This window comes from Excalfactoria chinensis, chromosome 1 (genome assembly GCF_039878825.1).
Source record: "Excalfactoria chinensis isolate bCotChi1 chromosome 1, bCotChi1.hap2, whole genome shotgun sequence".
NCBI lineage: Eukaryota > Metazoa > Chordata > Aves > Galliformes > Phasianidae > Excalfactoria > Excalfactoria chinensis.
The window spans coordinates 103,480,922-103,502,367 of record NC_092825.1 but is presented as its reverse complement, the minus strand read 5'-3'; the positions used below and the strand labels follow the sequence as shown (position 1 = coordinate 103,502,367).

Below are 21,446 nucleotides of genomic sequence, written 5' to 3'. Positions count from 1 at the left end.
CCTGCCCGAAAGCGCCAAGCAAACAAGCACTTGCCGTCAGGTCAGCCCGCCCGCTCCATTTCCGCACCCCGACACGGGCACTCAGGCATCGAGCAGGTGAAGCCGCTCCCGGCGACGCGAGGCCAGCCACGGGCCGGGCCCCGACCTCCCCGTCCGCCCGGCGGCGGCGTGGGCGGGGGCTGAGCGCGGCGGGGGCGGCGCGGCGCTGGGGCGCGTCCCCGTGCTGCCCGCCGGACGCGGCTGCCGGCTGGGCCCTGCGCGGGCTGCGGCTGCCGGGGAGGGGGGCTCCCATTATGGTCAGCCATGGCGTGGCCGGCGGGCGGGCTTGCCGAGCTGCGCTGGTACGCGCTGGTCGCCCTCTTCGTGGCCGCGTTGGCCACGCTGGCCGTTTACCTGGTGCAGTACGCGCTGCTGGCCCTGCGGCGGCGGAGGGGAAAGCGGCGACCCCCCCAGCAGCCCCCGGCGGCGCCGCGGGACGAGCTGCTGGAGGAGGGCGGCTCGGCGCTGGCCTGGGCGCTGTCGCTGGGCAGCTGGCGGCGGCAGTGGCGGCGGGCCTGGGTGGCGGCGCTGCGCGACGAGGCGGCGGCGCGGGCGGTGAGTGCGGGGCCGCAGGTGAGGCGGGAGGGGGGCGTGGGAGCGGGCCGTGGGCGGCGTGCGGCTGCTGCTGCCCCTCGGGGCGGCCGTGTGGGGGGAGCGCCGGTCTGATAGAGCCGGTGGCCCCGGAGGGAAGGCTGGGGCAGGAGGAAGAGCCGGGAAGCGTGTGTGTGAGAGATAAGAAGAGCAGCGCAGGGCTACAGGCGGACGGCCCGTGTCCCAGTCTGAGCGCCGGCTCGGCGCACGCCCCGCCGCAGCCGCTCCTCGCCGTGAGATCGCAGCGTGGCACCGCGCTCCTCACGAGGAGGCGTCAGGTCCCGGCCCGCAGTCCGAGCGGCAGCGCCCGCTGTGCGGTCACCGGTCGGCTTCACCTCACCGCCCGAACTGCTGTACGCCCCGAGCGGCTGTCAGCGCTGCCCGGGTCCCCTCACAGCGACGGCCAAGGAGGGGCTCCGCTCCCCACTTCGTCGAGCTGAGTGTTGGGGATTTGGTAGGTTTGGCATGGCCTAACACAGTTGTGTGGCTAGCGCGCTTTGTGCCCGCACAGCCCTGAAGGCCAGCTGTGTCATGGGCTGCGTTCAAGAAGGGTGGCCAACAGGGCGAGGGAGGTGATGCTGCCTCTTTGCTCTGTGCTGGTGAGGCCAATGAGCACTGAGTCCAGATGGGGAGTCCTCAGTACAGGAGAGATGTGGATCTATTGGAGTGTGTCCAATGACCCTTCAGAGTCATACATGTGTTCTAGGGAGGCTGAGGTAAAGTTGGGCCTAGATGTGAGCCCTAAGTGCAGATTTTTAGGCTTTTCCTTGTATTTTCATCCCATGTCTCCAAGGGGTAGGTTCACCACCTGACAGTGCTCCTCTTTTCTTTTCTAGGACTCACAGCTGCTGATGTTTGAGGAAGATGACCCAGCAGAACCACTCGAGCTCACAGTCAAACAAGTTGTTAGCGTGGTGAAGTCTGTTCAGGAGAAGGTAAACATCCTAATTGTGCTTCAGAGTACTCTTGGTAGAAAATGCCACTTTTTGTTTGAGTGCCAGAGGGAGTTTTATTCTGCAGTACCTAAAGTTAGCAAAGGTTGGTTTCATACTGCCTCCAAGGGACCTCTTTGCATTGGTTCACTTCTTGAGCAAGCCGTGAGCGAAGCGCTGCGGGGCGTCTGCCAAATGAACAACAGCCAGGGCTGCACTGAGCTGATAGAAACACCTCCATGCCCTCCTACTGCCATTACCCTCCTACTGCCATTGCGGTTCCCTGTCCTGTTGTGGAAGGTGGTCAGCGATTCATGCAGGAGGAAATGCCCTGGGGCTGAAAGACCTGCCTGCCTCCTGCTGTGCTGTGGCTGAGGCAGGCCTGCTTCCTGGCTCTCAGCCAGCCAGGGTCAGTGGGGCAAGTGCTGAGTACTCCAGGTGATTCTTAAGAGCTTGTCTGGGCCTTCCTCTCCCAGCCCCACAACACGTATTGGGAAGTTGCTTTTCCTTTGCTGAGTGTGGGCAGTGTTAGAATAAGGTGGAATGTAGCTCTTATATCAATGTACAAATGCACTAAGAGGAGCGTATGTGTACTTGTTGGCACAGATAGCTCCTGTATTTCCACCTTGGTTTCAGTAACTATTAGCCAGTGACTGTTAGCTCAGCTAACAGTCCTGAATCAATTGAACCCATTACTTTTTTTCTAGTTCTGCTTCTTTACTTCAGTTTGCTCGTCTCATTTAGATGTTAAGCAGCTCTGCTATGATTCCTTTGAAAATTATGCGTACTTGTCTGATAACCAACTTACAGTCACGCCCTAATTGGTGGCAGCTGGGGATTGCCAACATGTAAAGCTCTTTGTGCACTTGTTCTCCAGCCACAGTTCTGTTTTTTCTTTCCTTTTGTTTTGCTATTTTTTTTTTCCCCAATGTTTCCCTTTCATACTAATGCTCCCTGCTCCAGTGGCTCTCTCCTGCCTGTGGGGCCTGCTGCTGCTGTGGCAAAGCTGTGGTAGCATGGGCAGCAGGAGCTGGGCAGCACCAGCTGTGGTGTGGCTGGGCTCTTGCTCTCCTCTGCCAGGGGCTTTGTGGCCTGGCACACTCCCTTCTGCTTTGTCTGACCTTGGGTTGAGCTATTTCAATATGTTAATCAAGCTGTTAGTATTGCAGCCAGCGATCTGATGTGGTTTCGCAGCAGCTTAAGGCAATATAAGCACATTTAAAAACGTATTGGATTAAGAGACTTTTGCTTACGTAATTGGGTAGTTCTGTATTCCCCCAAAACCCGTTTCCATAATCTTGTGTACAGCTGCTGGAAAAAAATTCTCTGAATGATTCCTATTCCTTCTGTTAAGGTACAGCTGAATAATGTATTTCTATTTCAGTATGTAATAACCTCAGAGTGGCACTCTGATGCGTACCCACCTCTGGACACCCCAGGAGTTCTCTCATAGGCTCACTGTTTCATGTACATACTCCTTGGGTAATATTGAGCATCCAAAGCTCAAGTTTCATGTTTTTCGTTTTTTCTTGTACTTCAAACTCTTAATCTCTTCAAGTACCTCCAAAAAAGCAAAATGAAACTGAAATCTCTGGTAGCAGCTTGTCTGGATGCAGTCTGCTCATGCATGCTAACCCTACCCATGGCAGGGGGGTTGGAGCTGGATCATCTTTAAGGTCCCTTCCAACCCAAACCATTCTGTGGTCCTATGTTGTTGGCTCGTTATTGATGTGGTTGGTGATCACATGCTGATTGCTTACCAATGTTGCAGCATCCCTTAGAGCTCAGCACATGCCTGGGCCATTGTCTGACATGGGGCTGTTGTCCTGTAACTGGTTCGTCTTGCTTCTTCACTTGCAATCAGGATGGCAAGTGTATAGGCACCTTGCTCAGCAGCCAAGGTAGATTTATTGCACTTTGCTTCAAAGAAGTTTTGGTCATCAAAGGAAGCAGAGGATTGAGAGTGAGGGATGAAAATAGCAGCGAATGTGGGAAGGACATGGTTAATGGTTGTGGTGGTGATAGGTCGGTGATTGGACTAGATGATCTTAGTTGTCTTTTCCAACATTAAAGATTGTAAGGGGTGTAATGCTTTAGTGCGGGTGGGTGTTTGTTGATGGAGCCCTGTAGTACTTGTCCTTTGTGGAGCACAGTCTTGTGCTCCTGAGCACACTGCGTGGTGCTGGGAGCAGCCTCATGCCTGGCACACATCCACACCGAACTGACAGGAGATTGCCAGCCTGCTGTAATTCTGCATTGCTGCTGTCAGACTTGTTTGTGACCAGGACACGCGCTGACACGTGTCCCTTAGGTGTGTACAGCTGTGTTTGTGCTGAAGGAGCTGGAGGCTGTAAAACTGGCATGCGTTCCACAGCACGCCAATGCAGACATAGTAGGGGAGCTGCTGGGTCTGAGCTTGGCAGGTGGCACTGCCTTTGGACAGAGCTGCTCTGTCAGGGAGGTAGCACCACACTGTCCCTGGGCAGAGCCTATGCTTGGTTGTAATCTTCACTCCAGTTTTGGGCCAGAGCCTAAATATGTAGAATGGAGCAGGCTGTTTTCATTGTGTGGGGCTGGCTGTTCTGTTTCAATCAAGTAAACATTTGCAATATTCTCAGCTATTTCTGCCAACCTTTCCGTTACCAGAATCTATTTCCAGAAGCTTTGAACTTCCCAGCAGCGATAAAAGGCAACAGAGGAGATGATTCTCTTGTTGGGAGCTTGGCACGAATGGGTTTGGACAGAGAAAACTTGTCTGTTTCCCGACTGTTAAACTGCAAAAGTCTCCCCCTTCATCCTGATTCGTGCTGAAACAAAGAGGGGAAGAAGCCCTCCGAGTGCCCACAGTTTGCTTTTCCTTTGATAAGCAGTAGTGAAAAGCTGCTGCACAAGGAGTGGTTGTCCTGCAGCACAACAGGCAAGAGCAGATAGTAAAGCTTTGTGTCAGTTTTTCTGTTGTGTATTCCATGGGGGCAAATGGCGGAGCAGAAGGAGGGCTGCTTTGTGGCCTTATGTGCGGTCTCATTTTCCGACAGGCCGTGCAGTGTGCCCAAAAAGGCACTTGTTCAGCTGTGTGTCTTTCCTCATCCAGCATCACGCTGTGGTGCGGAGCCTCCCATCTCCCCTCGTTTCAAAGCCCACGAGGGCCTTGTGGTGCAGTGGCGCTGCTTTCCTCTCCAGGAAGGTCTGCATTCTCATCATGAATGCTGCAGCATTAACTGGGATTCATCCCCAGTTATGTACGTGTGTTTATCTCCGATTGTTTCTGGTGGGCTGCACTGCCCTGACCATCACGTGCAGACTGTATTGTCCCTTAACCCCTTCTTTTGCTTGGGAAGCTGTCCCAGGGATTTGCTGCTTTAATGATTGTGTTGTTTGTTTTATTTAGTTTTGTTTTTTCACAATCCTAAATGGAATCGTGGCCCACGCAGCTTTTTCATTTATTTATCCTTTTTTTCTTCCTGTACTGGCACGATCCTTTTTCCCCCAGCACTTGCTGTCCGTGGGTATATCACAAGGGAGTTACGTTTCCTTCCAGCCTTTGTTTGGCTGAGCTAAAGAAGTTGTTTCTCAGGTCTCCTTTCTCAGTGCTGGCTTGCCTGTCCCTCCTCTGTATCCCTTTCTGCAGCTGCTCCAGTTGGATTCACTCTTGAATGTGACGGCTAAAGCCTACATTGGAGTCTCGCAGTGTGTTGAGATGTCTGCCTCGCTGTGCTTTCTTGACAGTGCTCTCCCAATGCCTTTAAGGATGCTTTCCTATGCAACCTGCTGCAGGGAACCTGCTTTAGCAAGGTGCCGGTCTAGGTGATCTCCCGAGGTCCCTTCCAACCCATACAGTGATTCTGACCTGCCTCTCCCTTGGCTGCTTCACATTGTTGTTGACTTCATGCTCTTGCAGGTCATGGCTTTTTCTTAGAGATATACTGCTCCTATAGAGGGGAGTTTTTCTTGATTCTTGCACGTATGCTTTGTATTTTGAGTTGCATCTCTTTTCTAGTCCTCAAGGTTTTCAGCTTTCTTTCTTCACTTTCTTTCAGACCTGTTGAATTTTGTAAATAGGTGTCCCAGTTAATATAAACAAGACAACGCAGTGGATCTAACCTACTTTGAAACTGAGTAACTTGTCAAAGGGAGGCATCCGTGCTGGAATTTGTTTGCTTTGGTGGTGAGAATTACTGGTTTGAGCCCTGTCAGACAGCCTGCTGCACATCTGCATGGTCCTTCTTCAGGCTTGAGCCTCGTCCACCAGCCCGGTTCAGGTGTCAGTGGTAACCCAGTGCCCCCAGCGGCACTACATGTAGACTGGCAGACCTCTTGCGTTTTACTGTCTTTGTTTGTCTCTGTGTTTTCATCTGTGCTGAATAAGCTCTTTGCAAAGACGCGTGTGTTAGTGAGGCCAAAGTACCAAGTCCTGCTCTGCTACTTGTTTTCCCCCTTCTTAAATATAGATATCGCAGCTTGTCCTCCCACCATCTGATACTCACTTGGCTTGGTAGACTTACTGGGAATTCTCCCTCTCCTGTCTGATTGTATTCCCTGATAATTGTTTGGTTTTTTTTAATCCTTCCTTTGCTTCATTGAATTTGCATGTCTGTCAGTTGCAAAAGAATGGCTGGACTCACTTGATATATCCTGTTTTTGTTTTTCTTCTGCTGCTTACACAGGCAGCTCCTTCTTCTGTGCACCTATTCCATCACCCTGCCTTCACCCCAGTGCTTATCATCATTTTAAAGTACTGCCCTGAATTTGTCTCATTATATCTGCAGGCACACTTGCTTTCATGCTGGCTTCTAAAAATCTTCTTCAAGCAGTGTCTTGGTTAGACATTGCCTTTTCTCTTCCCTTCTCCATATTGTCTGTGTCATGTAGTGAACTACTTGGGTCAAGAGAGAGCTGTATAGGAGCTACAGAAAGCCCCTTAGGAAGCCAATCCGTAGGCTCAGGTTGCTGAAGCAGGTGGTGTAATTCTTCTTTTGAATAGCTGAGTGTAATGATTGTGAAAAGACAGAGGTTTCTGACTGGGAAGTTTTCTTACGGAGTGGTTATACATTAAGCATACAAACTTATCCAGGTGGACATTGACAAGAGAAGCTTCCTGTGCCAGAAAAGAACTTATTCTTTCTCACAGTAATACTTCAGAGCAAAAAAAATGGAGATTGTGAAGCTCCCAAATCTTACAGCATCCTGATCCCTGCAGCTGAGACTAAGGCTGCTTTGTGGTATTAATTTTTTTTCATGTATTAATTTTTTATTGCTTCCATGTTACCTATATATATTTTGCAACCTCAGGTAACTTTCTCCTTCTGGAAACAAAGTGCAGTAAAGCTGATTTCTGTTCAAAAAGCAATTGAGCTGATAATGCTGGGAGTTTTACGTACCCATGTGATATAGTCCGGCTTGAGGAAGGTAGAAGACTTCCTCTTTTGGGCTCTAAGAACTTCCCTGTGAAGTCACAGCCGTTTACCATTCCCTTTACCACAGAAGGGTCTCCGCTGTCCTGCACAGAGAAATGGAGAAGAAAGACTGATAGGCAGGAATAAGAGAAAGGCTGCACATAAGGAAAAGTTGTTTTACAGTAAGGGTGGTGAGGCACTGGCATAGGTTGCCCAGAGAGGTGGTGGATGCCCCATCCCTGCAGACACTCAAAGTGGGGCTGGAGGGGACTCCGAGCAACCTGATATAGCTTTGTTGTCACTTCAGGGAGAAGAGAAAATGAAATCTTTCAGTTCTGTCCAGAAGAACTGTGAAATCAAGATACAGAGAAGGAGGGCAGAGCAAGGGGACAGGTTTTCAACAGCTGAGAGGATGCGTGTCCAGACACTTCAGTTTCTTAGGAAAATATCTCTTTCTTCAACCCTAACCCTACAACTTCAACCTTCAACTCTACTTCAACCCTACGAGGAGAGGCTAAGGAAGCTGGGGCTGTTTAGTCTGAGGAAGAGGAGGCTGAGGGGAGACCTTATCGCTCTCCTCCAGTACCTGAAAGGTTCTTACAGTGAGAGTGGGGCAGGTCTCTTCTCACTAGTGACAAGTGACAGGACGAGGGGAAATGGCCTCAAGTTGCGCCAGGGCAAGTTCAGGTTGGATATTAGGAAGAACTTCTTTACAGAAAGGATGGTTAGGTACTGGAATGGGCTCCCCAAGGAGGTGGTTGAATCGCCATCCCTGGATGTGTTTAAGAGCCGTTTGGATGTGGTACTCAGGGATATGATTTAGCAGAGGTTTTTTTAGAGATGGGGTACTGGTTAGGCTGCGGTTGGACTTGATGATCTTCAAGGTCTTTTCCAACCTGGGTAATTCTATGATTCTATGATTCTAATACTTTTCCTGTAGTGTTCTTTTCTGAAGTTTACCTGGAACAGAGTTTCTTTTTTTTTTTATTTTTAGAATAACTGTACAAACAATTTTAGAGAAGGACCTGAGAACCTCTGCAAGGTGTAAGATCCCAAAAGTGCACAGAGAGACCCCTTGCTGGTGACAGGGTGCCTGTGAATAGGGAGATGCTGTAGGGAGAAGGCACCTCGTTCCTGCTGCTGGAAGAGCCCTGGTGTTGTGCTGCTGCTGCTTCACTTCGCTCTATTTTTGCTCACGTAGAAGCTTGTAGTTTGTCTGGATACAAGATAGCAGGGTGACCTCTAAACTCTCTGGGAGTCTGGTTAGCCAGCCACAGCTTCTGTGTGGTGGCACAAGAGCTTCATTTTGGATGAGAAATTTGTCACAGAAACTACAGTTGTTCTAACCTCCACTGTAAATGGAAGGCTGACGATGAGGTGTCTCTTGCATGAGTATTGGGAAAGAGAGACTAAGAAGATAAATGAAGTCTAAGGGCAGCTTACCAGTCAGGTGCCTCTGTTTTCTCATGAATATTTGCCCTTTCTCAACCAGAAAAGGGTGCTTCACCTGACCCTCTCCTCCCCTGCTAGCAGATGCATTTTGTCTCTAATTAGAGCTTCACAGGATATGAATGAGCTGGGGTTTCTTGATGACTGCTCTTCACCTGCTCCTGGACAAAGAATCTGAGGAAGCAGGTTGGATAGGGCTGTGGCGGAATGGAAGTCCAGCCCAGGAAGCTTCAATGTTTTTCTTCGTGTTACTGTTTGGGGAGGGACACACGAATGGCCTATATATTTCTGCTGAGGTCTGTCAAAAGCATCAGCTGCATTTCTAAAGGAATGTCACTTTAGAAGGGAAGTAGCAGTTGCAGACTCTCTGTTTCCATCTTTTACTTGAAAATAAACACATCCTGAGAAAAGAGTAGTGCGTGAACACACCTGCCAACCGTCCTGCCAGGCTTGTGGTGTTTGTTTGTTTTTAAAGCAGTAATTGCCTGTTTACCTGCCAATCCTGCTTCTTAGGCCTCCCGAAATTCCAGACGTGTGGCTCTGCAGCACATGTGCAGCAAGTCCAACTTGTTCCCAATGCACTGAGCTTCCCATGCATGTATGGATCAGATGCATGCGGGTGGTAAAGCACTGTGCTTAGGATATGCGAGTGTCTGTGGCTGTTTTTTTTGTCTCAAACCTGTCCTTTTCCCCTCATTCTGAGCTCAGAAAGATGAAGGAAACTGTCTACTTTTGCTGTACTTGAGGAAAAGCCATGCCAATCCATTCTCCTTGTGAATGACTTGTATTCTGTATTTTGACTCAACTACAAGTAAAATGAGCAGTCAAGCTTTTTAACTTAAGTTAGTCATTAACTAACTTCTGTTGTGTTCGAGCTGTGGCTGCTTATGTTGATTATGTGGGATTAAGGAACATAAATCAACTTAGAGGGAATTTAGCTTTTGGGAAAGAGGTGAGGAAGGCAGACCTGTCCACCTCCCAACTATGGCTTGCAAAAGATGCACCTTCTGCAACTCTTGTTACTCATAGGCACGGTTGGGTTTGTTATTTGTCATGTTCACTCCATCCACCTGCTCCTTTGTAATTTCTGCCTTCACAGACGTGCTCTGAAGCCCTCTGGTGCTTCTTACAGTGTGTAGAGTCTGAGGAGATGGACTGTATTTAAGGAGACTGATAAGGATCTTTCAGAGGGTACCTGACTCATGTTGAAGCCTTCAGCTTCCAATCCAGTGTGCATAAGTGAAGCAACAAATACACAAATATAATTTACTAGCATTTGCACAGAGTCTCTGTCAAACAGATCTTGCAGCAGATGATCTGTCTGTGCATTGCATTAGCATGGTTAACTTTGCCTGAGTCCATCTACGGAACATTTAACTCACCTTTCCAGTGGTGGAGCTGTGGGAGCACTAACCATGGGGGAGCAGCAACAAGCAGGTGACTTCCAACTAGCAAAGCTGTTAGCTTCACCACCAAACTTCAGTGCTCTCCTGGGTTTGGTCAAAGACTTGAATAAACTTCTCAAGTCTTCTGTCTGTCACCACCCCACTGGAATTACTCAGTCAACATCCTCTCCAAAAGCAGCAGCCTATGTCAAAGTTTCTCATTTGTAGAATACCTCTAAAACAAATGTTGTACAGTTCATTTTTACGAGCCACGTGTTTGGTAAAACCAGCTGTTCTGCGATAGGATGCTTGGTTTGTAACAGGAGAGAGAAGAGTTAATTATATCCAACGACACAAAATTCTTGTAGATCACCAGAATTAATACCAGGTATTAACTTCTGTGTCCAGAAGTGTACAGCTGAACTGCAGATTTTAGAACCAAGTATGTAGAAGGAAGTGCAGGGGGTTAATGAAACTGACTGGAAATCACCCATATGTGGAATACAGCATAATTCTATTAGCTTAATATCCTTTATTTTTCTTAGTTCCTTTCTTGCCTTCACCAAACGTTCTTCTGAAGACTGAATTGTTCTTCCTTTTTTCCTCCCCTTTCATTTCTTCAGGTGGTTTCTTGTAATGTTGTGGGAGATTCCATTACATTTATTGTCAGCATCTCAAGTTCTTCACCCACAGCTGCAGGAAGGCAATCGTACAGCGTGAAACTGTCTCCGCTTCACTTGCAGGTAAAGCCTCTTAAGTATTATTCTTTTTCCTTTTGTTACGTCTCACCCCACAGCTCAGCTGAAAGGCCTGGAAGGTGGTGTCAGGTTTTCACTTCCTGTTGGCAGAAATGCGTACAAGCTTGTGTTAATTCTAGTATAACATTTAGTAATGTTACAGCTCTGTCTTCTGCTTTAGAAAGACAGTGGATAAATAAACAGGTCTTTTAATAGACTGCCCCGATGTGTCGAACAGCAGTACCGTTTCTGACTGGCATGCACTCTTACTTGGTATTTAGTTTGTTTTCTTACACTGTCACTTGGATGTGTACCAACTCAGAAACTGGTATTTTTCCTTTGGCAAGCCTTAGTTTGGAGACTGACTTAAAATTTCCTTATTGGATATCAGAACACACTCCAATAACTGCTTTCCTATCCGCAGCTTCACCTCTATGTGAAAGACAAAGGAGATGATGTCAAAGTGGAGTGGCTCCTTGTTAATGCTGATGAAACCAACTTTGAAATCCAGCCAACAGCGCAGGAGGTCAGTCAGTAAGTTTTATTTGTCGCAGTGAAAGTTCTAATGTAAGGGTGCAATTCAGACTGGGAGAGGACTTAGACAAGTTCTGCTAAACCTTGCTGCTGCTCCCCCAGCAGTCACCCTGTCCCTCTGCTCAAGGAGTCAGAAAGCGTCTCTCCAGTGCAAAACCCAATGCAGTGCATTAGATCGGCAGTAATAGTAGCTAGAGCTAAGATAACGAATGATGCTGGAACAGCTGAAGCAAAAATGCCTGTTCATTTCTGCTGACCGCATTTAGCAGTGGAATGGGGCGGTTATTTATTGGCAGTGGTTTCTTGAACTGGCTCAGTGAAACTTGCCATGGCTCATCCATCAAAATCCTGCATCTCTGAAATCGAAGAGCATCTCTCAAGATTACTGAAGCATTAAAGAGAAATCTGGATTTGACAGACTAGCGACCTGGCAAATATTTTTGACCAAATTTGAATGAAATATGAACAATGTCCGTTACTAAAAGCCTTAAGAGCACTTCGAATATAATGAGAAAGTAGTAATTATGTTCCCATTAAAGTCATTTGCCCTGCCTTAACTTAATGAGTTTAGGAATCCAGTAGCCCTCATTCAGATACGGCTCTGAAAAAACACACATTAAGGAAATAAGTTACCTAGAAATACATTGAGGTTTTCTCAATTGCATGTTATCTTAGTGTATAAATTCTCCTTCATTGTTGGTGTGCTGTTGTTTTTATTGGCACATTTCCTGAAAGAGTTTCTTTGTGATTTGAGACTGTATTCTGCCATTCACAGTTTAAAAAAATAAGCACACACAAGTAGTTGTGCTCACACATTTTGTACAACAGCGAGCGCACACATGCTTTATGTGAAGGTGGTTTTCTGACTGAAGGTCTTGCTGAAGACTGGGTTTTACAGCATCACAGAATGGCTGAGGTGGGAAGGGCCCTTCTAGGTCCATTTGGTCCAGACCTGGCTCTAGCAGGGACACCTAGAGCAGGGTGTGCAGGGCCACCTCCAGGGGGCTTCTGAAGATGTCCAATGAGGAGACTCCATAGCCTCTCTAGGCAGCCTGTGTCAGAGCTCTGTCACCTTCACAGTAAATATTTTTTCCCTCTTATTGCTGGGAACCACTGAGAAGCTTCTGGCCTCATCCTCTTTGACAGCATGTTGATCAGATCCCGTGAGCCTTCTCTCCTCCGGGCTGAATGGGCCCAGCTCCCTTAGCCTTTCCTCATAGGAGAGATGCACCAGTTCACCAGTTCCTTCATCATTTTAGTAGCCCTTTGCTGGACTCTCTCCAGTGTGTCTGCATTCCTCTTGTGCTGGGAAGCCCAGTATTGGAGCCAGTATTCCAGGTGAGGCTTCACCAGGGCAGAGTAGAGGGGAAGGAGCACATCCCTTGGCCTGCTGGCAATGCTTTTTCTAATTCACCCTGGGATATCATTGCTCTTCTTGGTCACAAGGGTTTATCACAGGCTCATGGTCAGCTTGTCCAGCAGGTCCTTCTCTGCAGAGAGCTTCCCCAGAAGCTCAGCTCTCGGTACTGGCTGTGATGGTAAAGCTGCTACTGAAGACCCATAGCTGAGTGACCTAGAATCATAAAAATTTATTACCACAGTTTTTGCACACAAAAATATTAAGCTCATAACTAAAGACAGCTCATAACTAAAGTCTTTTGAAGTGTGCTTTAGTGCTTTAATTAAAATGTAATACAATTTTACTGTGCATGCAACTGACCTGCACGTGTTGGAGTGGTGTGCTGACTGTCCATGTACTGAACAAGCACTAAGTATTTACTGGCATTGCAAATGAGTCTGGCACTGTCTCGGGCCTTCAAAGCCTGTTTTTTGAGATGCCAAGTGACAAAGCAGTTGTAACCTCCTGTGCTTTGCCTGTGATTTTAAAATGAGCCTGTTAAGCTCTTACTACTTAAGGGCTTCTTTTTCACTTTGAAGTTTGTATTAGCATTCAGGGAAGTGGGGAGGTGACAGTTTAATGGATAAAACAAGAAGCAGCCTCCCCCATGGTAATTCCTTCAGCTCTCAAACTTTTAATATCAGCTGTCCTGGTTTGTAGTTCTTTTATTCCTCTTAGGGAAGAGATATTTTGTGTACAGATTGTGATCTTTAATTGCTGTTGGTTATCAATGCAATAGTTCTGTCGTCAGTCAAGCAAGGGGATATAATAACCTATTTCTCTGTTGATGAAAAACATCAGAAAATACCTATCAATAGAAGCCCAATGACAGCTGTTGCTGCTATTGCTGAACGACTAATACCACTTTTGGTTGGCGACAGAGTGAGGGTTGGCTGGAATTTTGCATGTTGCCATCATTCTCCATCCAGCAGTGTGCAGGTAAGGGCAGGGGGAAGAAGTCTCCCTCAAAGCAGTGAGAACCACCAATGATTTATCTGCTTATTTAAGTATCTCAGAAAACGTAAGTTACTGAAACAGGTATATTTTCAGTATTTTTAAAAGCAAATGTATTATTTGGAAGCTGCAGGAATGTGCCTCTGCCTCTTTCTTTAGCAGTTGCATTGGGGACTGCAGTGTGAACAAAACAAAGTTGCCAATATTGTTGCAGGTTTTCATCAGTAGCTGCATATCATCAAGGGGTGGGTGCGTGAGGAGGTGGTGCAAGAGGATTTTTGTATGCAGCATTCCTGGGATCCTCATGAAACATTTGGGCTGTTTCTGTAACACTTGAGGAATTAGGAAAAGGGTGTTGCTCCTAATTGGTTTGACCTGCTGCGCCAGCTTCAAGCATCCCTGGAGGAGTGCATTAATGACTTCGTGTGCGTTAAAAGAGGACTGAAGGTTGTAAGTGACAGAATCTGGTACAGGGCTCTTCATGCTGAGGGGCATGGCTCCAGCAGAGGATGGTGATGCAGGATGTCCACTCTGCTGTGTTCGCAGGGCTGTAGTTTGATACCTGAGCTGCTGCAGTCCTTTGGGTCTGCTTAAGCTGACTGGAATGCTGGAAGCTGATGCTGCATAGCCTAAGCATTATCAAGATAATCTGCAGGAATTAGGCCTTTGGTTCCCTGCCTGATCTTCCCGCTGGTGCAAGCTGTGTCCCCTTGTCAGCAGCGAACCTTGTCTTCTGCAGCTGGGTCTGCTTTGTTGGTACTGCTTGCTGGAGGCCTGCTCTCATCTGACAGCAGCATGTGGAGGGGTACTTTTTTTTTCTGCTTTATGTATTTATTGCACTTGCCTAAATATTCAGTGTCTGTAAATCAGTTCCCTTCATTTTAAAGCCTTGCTCAGTAACACTGAAGGCTGTCGGATGTGGTAACAGGTTAGAAAGCATGGATGAGTCCTCTGTCATTCAAGTCAGGTTTTCCTTAGAAAACAAACCTCATGGAGATTTCTCCTGGGCTGCCTCCACAGCCAAGGTAGTGCAAAACTGCCCTTTCTTGACATCTTCATTTGTAGATTCATCCCCATGTAGATAACTGATCAGAGGAAAGCTTTCCAGCAGCATGACATGAGGAGCCTGGGGATGGGCTGAATGGCTCGTTCTCTTCAGATGCTTTACAGTTATTCCTGTGAAGCCACGCAGAACTTGTCACAGATCTTGCTTCTGATGTTCCAGAGAGGAAGTATGCAAGCAGGCAGTCTGTAATGCAGATGGCCACAGGGTTTTTGAGTAGGCAAACACATTAGTCAGTCCCTTGGAGTGGCAGGACTGTCCGTCCATTCCGTGCACTTCTCAGCAAGGTTGAAGACCTCCAAGAGATGCTATAATAACTCTTCAGCGCAGCAGAGGATTAGCACATTCTCAGCTGTCGCAGGCTGGCAGAACTCCCATTAAATCAAACAGTGCCTATCTGCTTATCTGGGGACCTGATCTGCTCTCTCAGCAGAGTGCAAAGCAGTTCAGCAACTTTAAAACAGCACCGTAAAATGTTAGTGAAACACCTAGTCTTGCAGCTATGGGCTCTGCCTTCCTAACTCTGAAGAACAACACGCTGCTTTGTTAGTGTACATTTCTCGCTTTTCTTTAGTGCTTAGTGTAGAAGTGTAAGTGATTATTTGCATGATCTCTTGGTCCATTTTGTTGCTGGCAGCATAAACTGTCTCTCTCTGACAAAGGTAATTGGCAGTTGGTTTTGTAGCTTGGATATGCCAGGCTAATTTATTTTTTTGCCTTGACTTGTACTCTCCTGAATTCTGAGCAGTGTGGTTTGTTGGTTTCCTTTTAGGAACAGGGAGAAGGGACTTGTGCAATATCTGAAACGCTCAGAGACGTTTTGAAGAACCTCTTTAGCTCAGTTACTCCATCTGTAGTGTTGAGTACGAGGCCTACAGACATAAAGGAGGTTCAGGTAAGTCCTATTTCTACCTGGATCTTTTGAGAAGTCTCCTTCTTTGCAGTGTTTTTGTTACCTGTTTATGACCCAGAAGGCAGTACGTTTAACACTACTCAGTGATCAGATACAACTGAAACACTCACTATAAAACAACACAGCCTTTGGCAGCGAAGGTTTTGTGATTATAACTCCCATGTGGCTACTTGTGGATGTTTCTCCACATCACACCTGCTTCCTAATATTAATGTGACAGAAGTTAAGCATCTGCGTATGCTCCATCCCTCTTGTTTTCCTTTTCACAGAATGTACAGAACACAAGCACTATCCCTCAGGGCACCAGTCCGCCTAAACCTCCAAGGGCTCATGAACTGAAACTGCTGGTAAAGAACATCACGGCAAACCTCACTGATCACAGTGCTGCAGGTAATGTAGCCCAGAGGGTGCCGCTTGTTTTCAAGTAGGATGTTGGGGGGTTTTTTGACCTTTTTTTTACATTCAGCTGAAATCATTAGGAAGCTCTGGTTATTGCAAGCTTGGCTCAGAACAAGATGCAGAAAATTGCTGTTCTCCCAGAAACAAGCTTAGTCATGCTTGTACAAAACTGTGAATGTTTTGCTTTATTTCGTTATTTAGACATCTTGATCTTCCTGTAAACAAATCCGTGGTGTTTGAAAACAAATTGAAACGAGCATATTCCTCAAGTTGGTTGTTTCTTCTCTAGGGTTTGTTTTATTGTGGAAGTTATCACTTTGAGTGATATAACAAGTTGGATTGGGCTCAGAACCGACTCTTCATTGACTTTAGCAGTTTGACATTGCTTCGGTTCAGTATTGCCCTATTTTAACAGCTGTTTTCCCTTATTTGGGGCAATTTTCTGATTTATCTGTAACTCTCCTCCCTTATGCAAGCTTTTCTTGTGGGGTTTTGTTATTGCTTTACCCCAGTAGAGTATCTCTGTGGGTAAGAGAAGGTTTGCCTCTTGCAGATGGAGAATAAAGCGAAAAGCAGCTCACAGCCTGGTGAAGTTGCACTGCTGGTTTAAGAAAGCACCAAACCTGTCTGACAAGTGTTCAGGCTTTTTCAAGTGCAAACTTGCTTGCATCATCGCTTGAGGCACGAGTGAGCATATTTTGGGTTGTGTCAGAGAAAATGCAAATTTGAATCCCTACGACTTACGGTTGCTAGCAGTTCCATAACAGTCCTCTTAATGGAAGCTTCTAGCTGCTAGAATGGGCAAAGCACTGGTTTTGAATAAATATATTCTGCTTGCTTTACTCTTTTTCATTTAGATGTAGTAAGTTGCAGCCCTAGACTGTTGCATGGTGCTGCTTTGCTCATCCTGATGGGAAGTATTTTCCCTAAAGCTTTCTGCAGACTGTTTATATATATCTATATGTGTATATATATATATATATATATATATATATGCACTATAGCAGTTCTGGAAGTCTTGGCAGTGAAATGTTGTCTATAAATGGGACAGTACTGGAAAGTGTAGATTGCGTCAAGAAAACTCATTGAGAATTCATTGTTACTCTGCAATTTCATGGTGCAAATGAAGCTTTTCAGAAGAGCTGCCATTAACAGTCATGAGATGAGATGCCTTTATAAGCACAGGGTGCATTCAGTAGAGGGTTTGCCTTATGGGAAGATGCTCAGTCTCCTCCCTCAAAGTGTGAGGAAGAGGGAACTATTAAAGCTGTCTTCTTTGGAAACCCAGATATGGAGATCTCGAAATCACCACTTGCTTTTCTAACTGGAGGTGGAGGAAATTTTGCTTGTTCCTTAGCAACTCCTGCGCTGTGAATGTTTTGGGATTGAGTATGAGAAATAAAGCCTCATAGTGGTGCTCAGTTGGTCACTGTAAATCTAGTGGCAATACTGGCACAGCTGGGCAGCTGCTGGCTTCTGGACAGATCTTGTTGCTTTTTTTTGTTCCCTTCCCTTTTCCTGGTCTTGTCTAGTACCAATAATTAACCATCCCATTGCAGCTCCAAGCTTCCCCTATGGTGTGTGCTGTTGTAGGCTTATGTGCCAACATAGTGGGCTGGGGACTGGAGATGGTTGTCTGTTCTGACCATTAAGCTCATACATGGGCTGGCAGCATAGTCTATAGAAGCCTGTGGCTTTCCTATGAGTCCATCTGGTGAGCAACCAGCAGCAGAACTGGGCTTTGCTGCTGAGCTGTGCCCCTTTATGTTTGTTTCCTTAGTTTGTGCATGTGATCATAGGTAGTCTTGGATTGGTGCTGTGTGGTTCACAGCATGTTAGCTAAGGCAAAAGAGATTCCTGCTGTTAAAGGATTGTTAGCTGCGAGCACCAGAAGAAGAGCTGTTGGAATGCTCCATTGCAGTGTTAGTCCCCGGGTGGCTCCAATGCAGGGCTGTATGCACATTTCAGCAGGGCTTGTGGGGACATATGGCTGCTTTGACAGCAAACCGCCTGGGCTTCATTAACTCAGGCTCAGCACATTGGGAAAGCAGCTAAACTGCTTACTGCAGGGTTAGCTTGGATCCCCATAAGCTGTGTGTCCATAGTGCTTTGTCTCCTCTGATAACCTTGCCAGGCCCAAGCTGCTTCTGTGCCCGAGATAGGGCTCTTTCACAGCCCACATACACCATCGAGGACAACTGAGAGTTGGTGGTAATAAATATAAGCCGGGATTCTTCTGGAGAGCTGAAGGCAGCATGTCTGTTGTTGGCTGTGCACAAAGTCAGCAGTGAACTTTTTGCTGCTGTCCTTGATGTTTTTGAAACCCCGAGACTGAAATGGTTTCCATTGCTGTGGAAGAAATAGACAATGAATTGTTTTCAGTGTGACACACTGTGCAATTTGCACTTGGAGTAGTGATATATTTATTATGCCAATTAGTCACAAGTGGAGGGGAGAAATTTATTCTATGGGTAGGTGAGGAAGTGTTTCCAAATGGGCCATTCAAAAGAGCAATATATAAGGAAAGAGGTTCTTTGCTTTCATTTGAATAAGTGTGTTTCCCCGTGATGGAAGATTAACAGCTTTCTTTCTGTTCTCACAGGCAGCACAAACCTTGTGTGCATAGCTCAGCTGAATGACCCTATGCAGAAGTTCTCCAGCTCTGTAGCCAAAAATGCTGCAAATCCCTTTTGGAAGGAAGAGTTTGTCTTGTGAGTAACTCACCTATTGCGAATGTTTTATAGTAAAGTATCTTCTTTCTTTTTTAACCAGCACTACGTGAGATTTCAACAAAAGATTGATGCTTTGAAATGTGGTCTGTCAGGTGGCCTCAGAACAATCTAGAGCTGGTGGAGATTTCGGGGTAACTGATTACCCTTTGTGTGGATCTTCCCTCGTAGATATCTGACTTCAGTACTTGACAGCTGTACCAGGCATAATAAATCACCCTGTACTTTAATTCAGTGCCAAAAATTACTAGCAAGGTTTTGAAGTTACTTTACCTTGAAGACTGCATTGAAAAAGTCCGATGTCTAACCCTTCTTCTTCCAAGGGGGAAATGTGAACGTGCGACCAAGTTGACCATCTGAAAGAACGATGGCTATTGTAAAAAACACAGTGTAAAATTAAATAGGTTTTTCTTTTCTGTAGAACAGAAATGGGAATTTGGGGCAACCTGCGCAGTGTTCTGTGATTTTTACAGCTTCTGTAAATAAGGCCAGAAGTGAGCTGTTCTAAAACTGTTTTCATCTCCACTTCCTAGTGGCAGAGCAGAAAACATCAGGTAGGTTCTCTGTTTTATGAGGAAGGAATAGGGGGAGCCACTTATGGTGTGGTCAGGGTTGTGTTTCTCCACTGATTTTTGACACGTACACAGGCAGAAGCAGCTTCCCAGGGAAATGGGGCAGTGCTGCTGCCATGCAACATGCTGCAGGCGCTGTATTTTTTCCCTCCTACCAGCTTAGTAATATGAGAGGCACTTGGTGCGTAGTGGTTCTCGATGTAGCTTTCCAGTCCCACCTCAGTTTCATTCATAGAATCATGTAGGTTGGAAAAGACCTTCAAGATCATCAAGATAACGTCCACCTGTTTTTCGTGACATTTTTCTTCATTGTCTAGTCAGCCTACCATCCACTTTTTCTCTTTGGAAAGCAGCAGAAGCTTGGCTTGCAGGGAACTGAGTGAGTGTTCAGACTTGCACCTGTAAGCACTGAGTGCTGTCTCCTTTGAGGAGTGGTTTGTGTGCTTCTGTGTGTTTCCCTGCCTCCAAGGGGCAGGGAGTGTGCGGTGTCCATGTGTTCTATAGGATCGTGCTCCACAGAAGCAGGAGTATTGAAGGAAAAAGAAACGGGGGTTGTGATGTAAATTTCATCAAAAGCTGGATGGGATGTGTGGAACACTGGGCCTCTCAGTGCATGGGGATGGAGATGAGAAGTGGCCATAGTCAGAAAAAATTGTGACGTAGAACAGCACTGAAAAGTCCCATCTTCTTTTGCATTCTTATGGGGAAATACAGTCTGTGTCTCATCCTGCTGGCAACTGGACAACCAGCTAGGAAACTCTCTTCCTTGAGACATGAATGGCTCAAGACATTTTGTCTTTTAAAGTCTGGTTTTAGTTGGAGGAGCTCCAGCTTTTGGGAAGCCACGGAGCAGGCAGCATTCTTATGTGACGGCGCACTGTGTTGCTATTGCAGCTTAGGAATTAAAGTGATATGATTTCTTCTCTGCAGCAAGAGAAACAATGCAATTCTGTAGCAACCTTCTTTTCTGGAGCATCTCAAAATACTTTACTCCTTGTGTACACAAACCACTTCAGCCATCTATTGGGGGAACAGCACCAATGCTGTTGCAGAACAGACACGTACCCAGTACTTTTGGATAGGAAGTTTACAAGAATAAGTCCCTTTTGAACTGAAAGCGCAGAAGGAGTGTAGGCAGGATGTGATTAAGTGGACTGGAATTTAGCCTGGATGCTAGGGATAATGCTGGGTTTTCCACTGCGCTGTTATTCAGAAGTGCATGAGGTGAGCTTGGGAACTTTGAAAGACAAGCTGTCCGGATTTGTCTGCGTATTTTCTTTTAAATTCATTCCCTCCTGCCTTTTCTAAATTAAGGCATTATATTAAAATTAAAAAAACAAAAATCGCTGCTCTTCAGAGCGGCAGATTACTGACCACTGTGTCAGGCTTTGCTTTAGCTTCACAGGAAGAGCAGCAATAGGCAGCCTCAAGGTGCATGCTCACAAGTTTTGGAGGTGCAAGATAGGGAATGATAATGGCAGAGCAAAGACTTAAACTTGCTGTAGAAATAATGTCCCAGAGTGTCTGATTGAAATGGAGCATCTGCAGCCAAGATAACACCGTCCTGAAGAGGATACGTGGAAAAATGCACAAGTTGAACTGGAAGATTCTTCAGTAGATACCCAGCTTATTTCACTGGAGAGATGGTTTTGCATCTCTTGTCTGGTACATCTTACAGACTATTACAAATGCCAGTAATTCTGCTAATAGTGCACCTAAGTTTGTCACAGAGAAACTAGTTCTTATTTTGCAGCATCCTCGAGCCTTGTTTTGAAAAAGTCATACTGACCCTTCTGATTTGAGCCTGTGACTCTTTGCTTGCTTCTCTCCTGCCTTACAGGGCACGCTCCTGCTTAGACAGGACACTGAGCAGCTCTGAAGATGCAGTGCACTGGACCTGTTCCAGCATCTTAACTTAAAAATGTCAACAATGTTCACTGCTGATCCTGCAAGGGAAGAAATGGTTTCTCAGTGCTGCTGTTAGCAGTCAGTCTAGGGACCAACATCACCCTGAAAAGGCACTGTTTGCAAACTGCTGGGGAGAAGAAAAGCCTCTGAAATTTTAGGCAGCTGAAATGGGAGCTGGGGGAGAGCCAAACCACAGTTTTCTGGCTGAGATTCCTTTAGTTGCTCTCACAGGTCAAAAAGAAGCCACTCACCCTGTCAGGTCAGCCACATGGGGTTGTGCTCAGTGTGGGGTGAGGGGAAGCAGTGGGGCTGGGCAGGGAAAACCCACATGGGAATGAAAACCCACCTGCATGCAGTGATCTAACACGCTTTTGTTTATTTTACAGTGAACTAAGTGCCAAATCGAAAACACTGCTACTGCAAATAGTAGAAGACGGAAAGTTGGATAG

General features: G+C 46.5%; 1 protein-coding gene across 2 annotated transcripts in view; it reads left to right on the top strand.

The window, feature by feature from the left end:
- The first annotated feature begins 205 nt into the window (after positions 1-205).
- Positions 206-21,446, top strand: part of C2CD2 (C2 calcium dependent domain containing 2) — a 35,119-nt gene continuing 13,878 nt past the window's right edge. For both annotated transcript variants that reach the window (XM_072357892.1, XM_072357975.1), the window contains exons 1-8: positions 206-594; positions 1,467-1,565; positions 10,413-10,532; positions 10,951-11,052; positions 15,249-15,371; positions 15,659-15,779; positions 18,391-18,499; positions 21,384-21,445. In XM_072357892.1, the coding sequence (XP_072213993.1) occupies positions 304-594; positions 1,467-1,565; positions 10,413-10,532; positions 10,951-11,052; positions 15,249-15,371; positions 15,659-15,779; positions 18,391-18,499; positions 21,384-21,445 (1,027 nt within the window). In that variant the 5' untranslated portion in view covers positions 206-303. The remainder of the gene's footprint in view (positions 595-1,466; positions 1,566-10,412; positions 10,533-10,950; positions 11,053-15,248; positions 15,372-15,658; positions 15,780-18,390; positions 18,500-21,383; position 21,446) is intronic.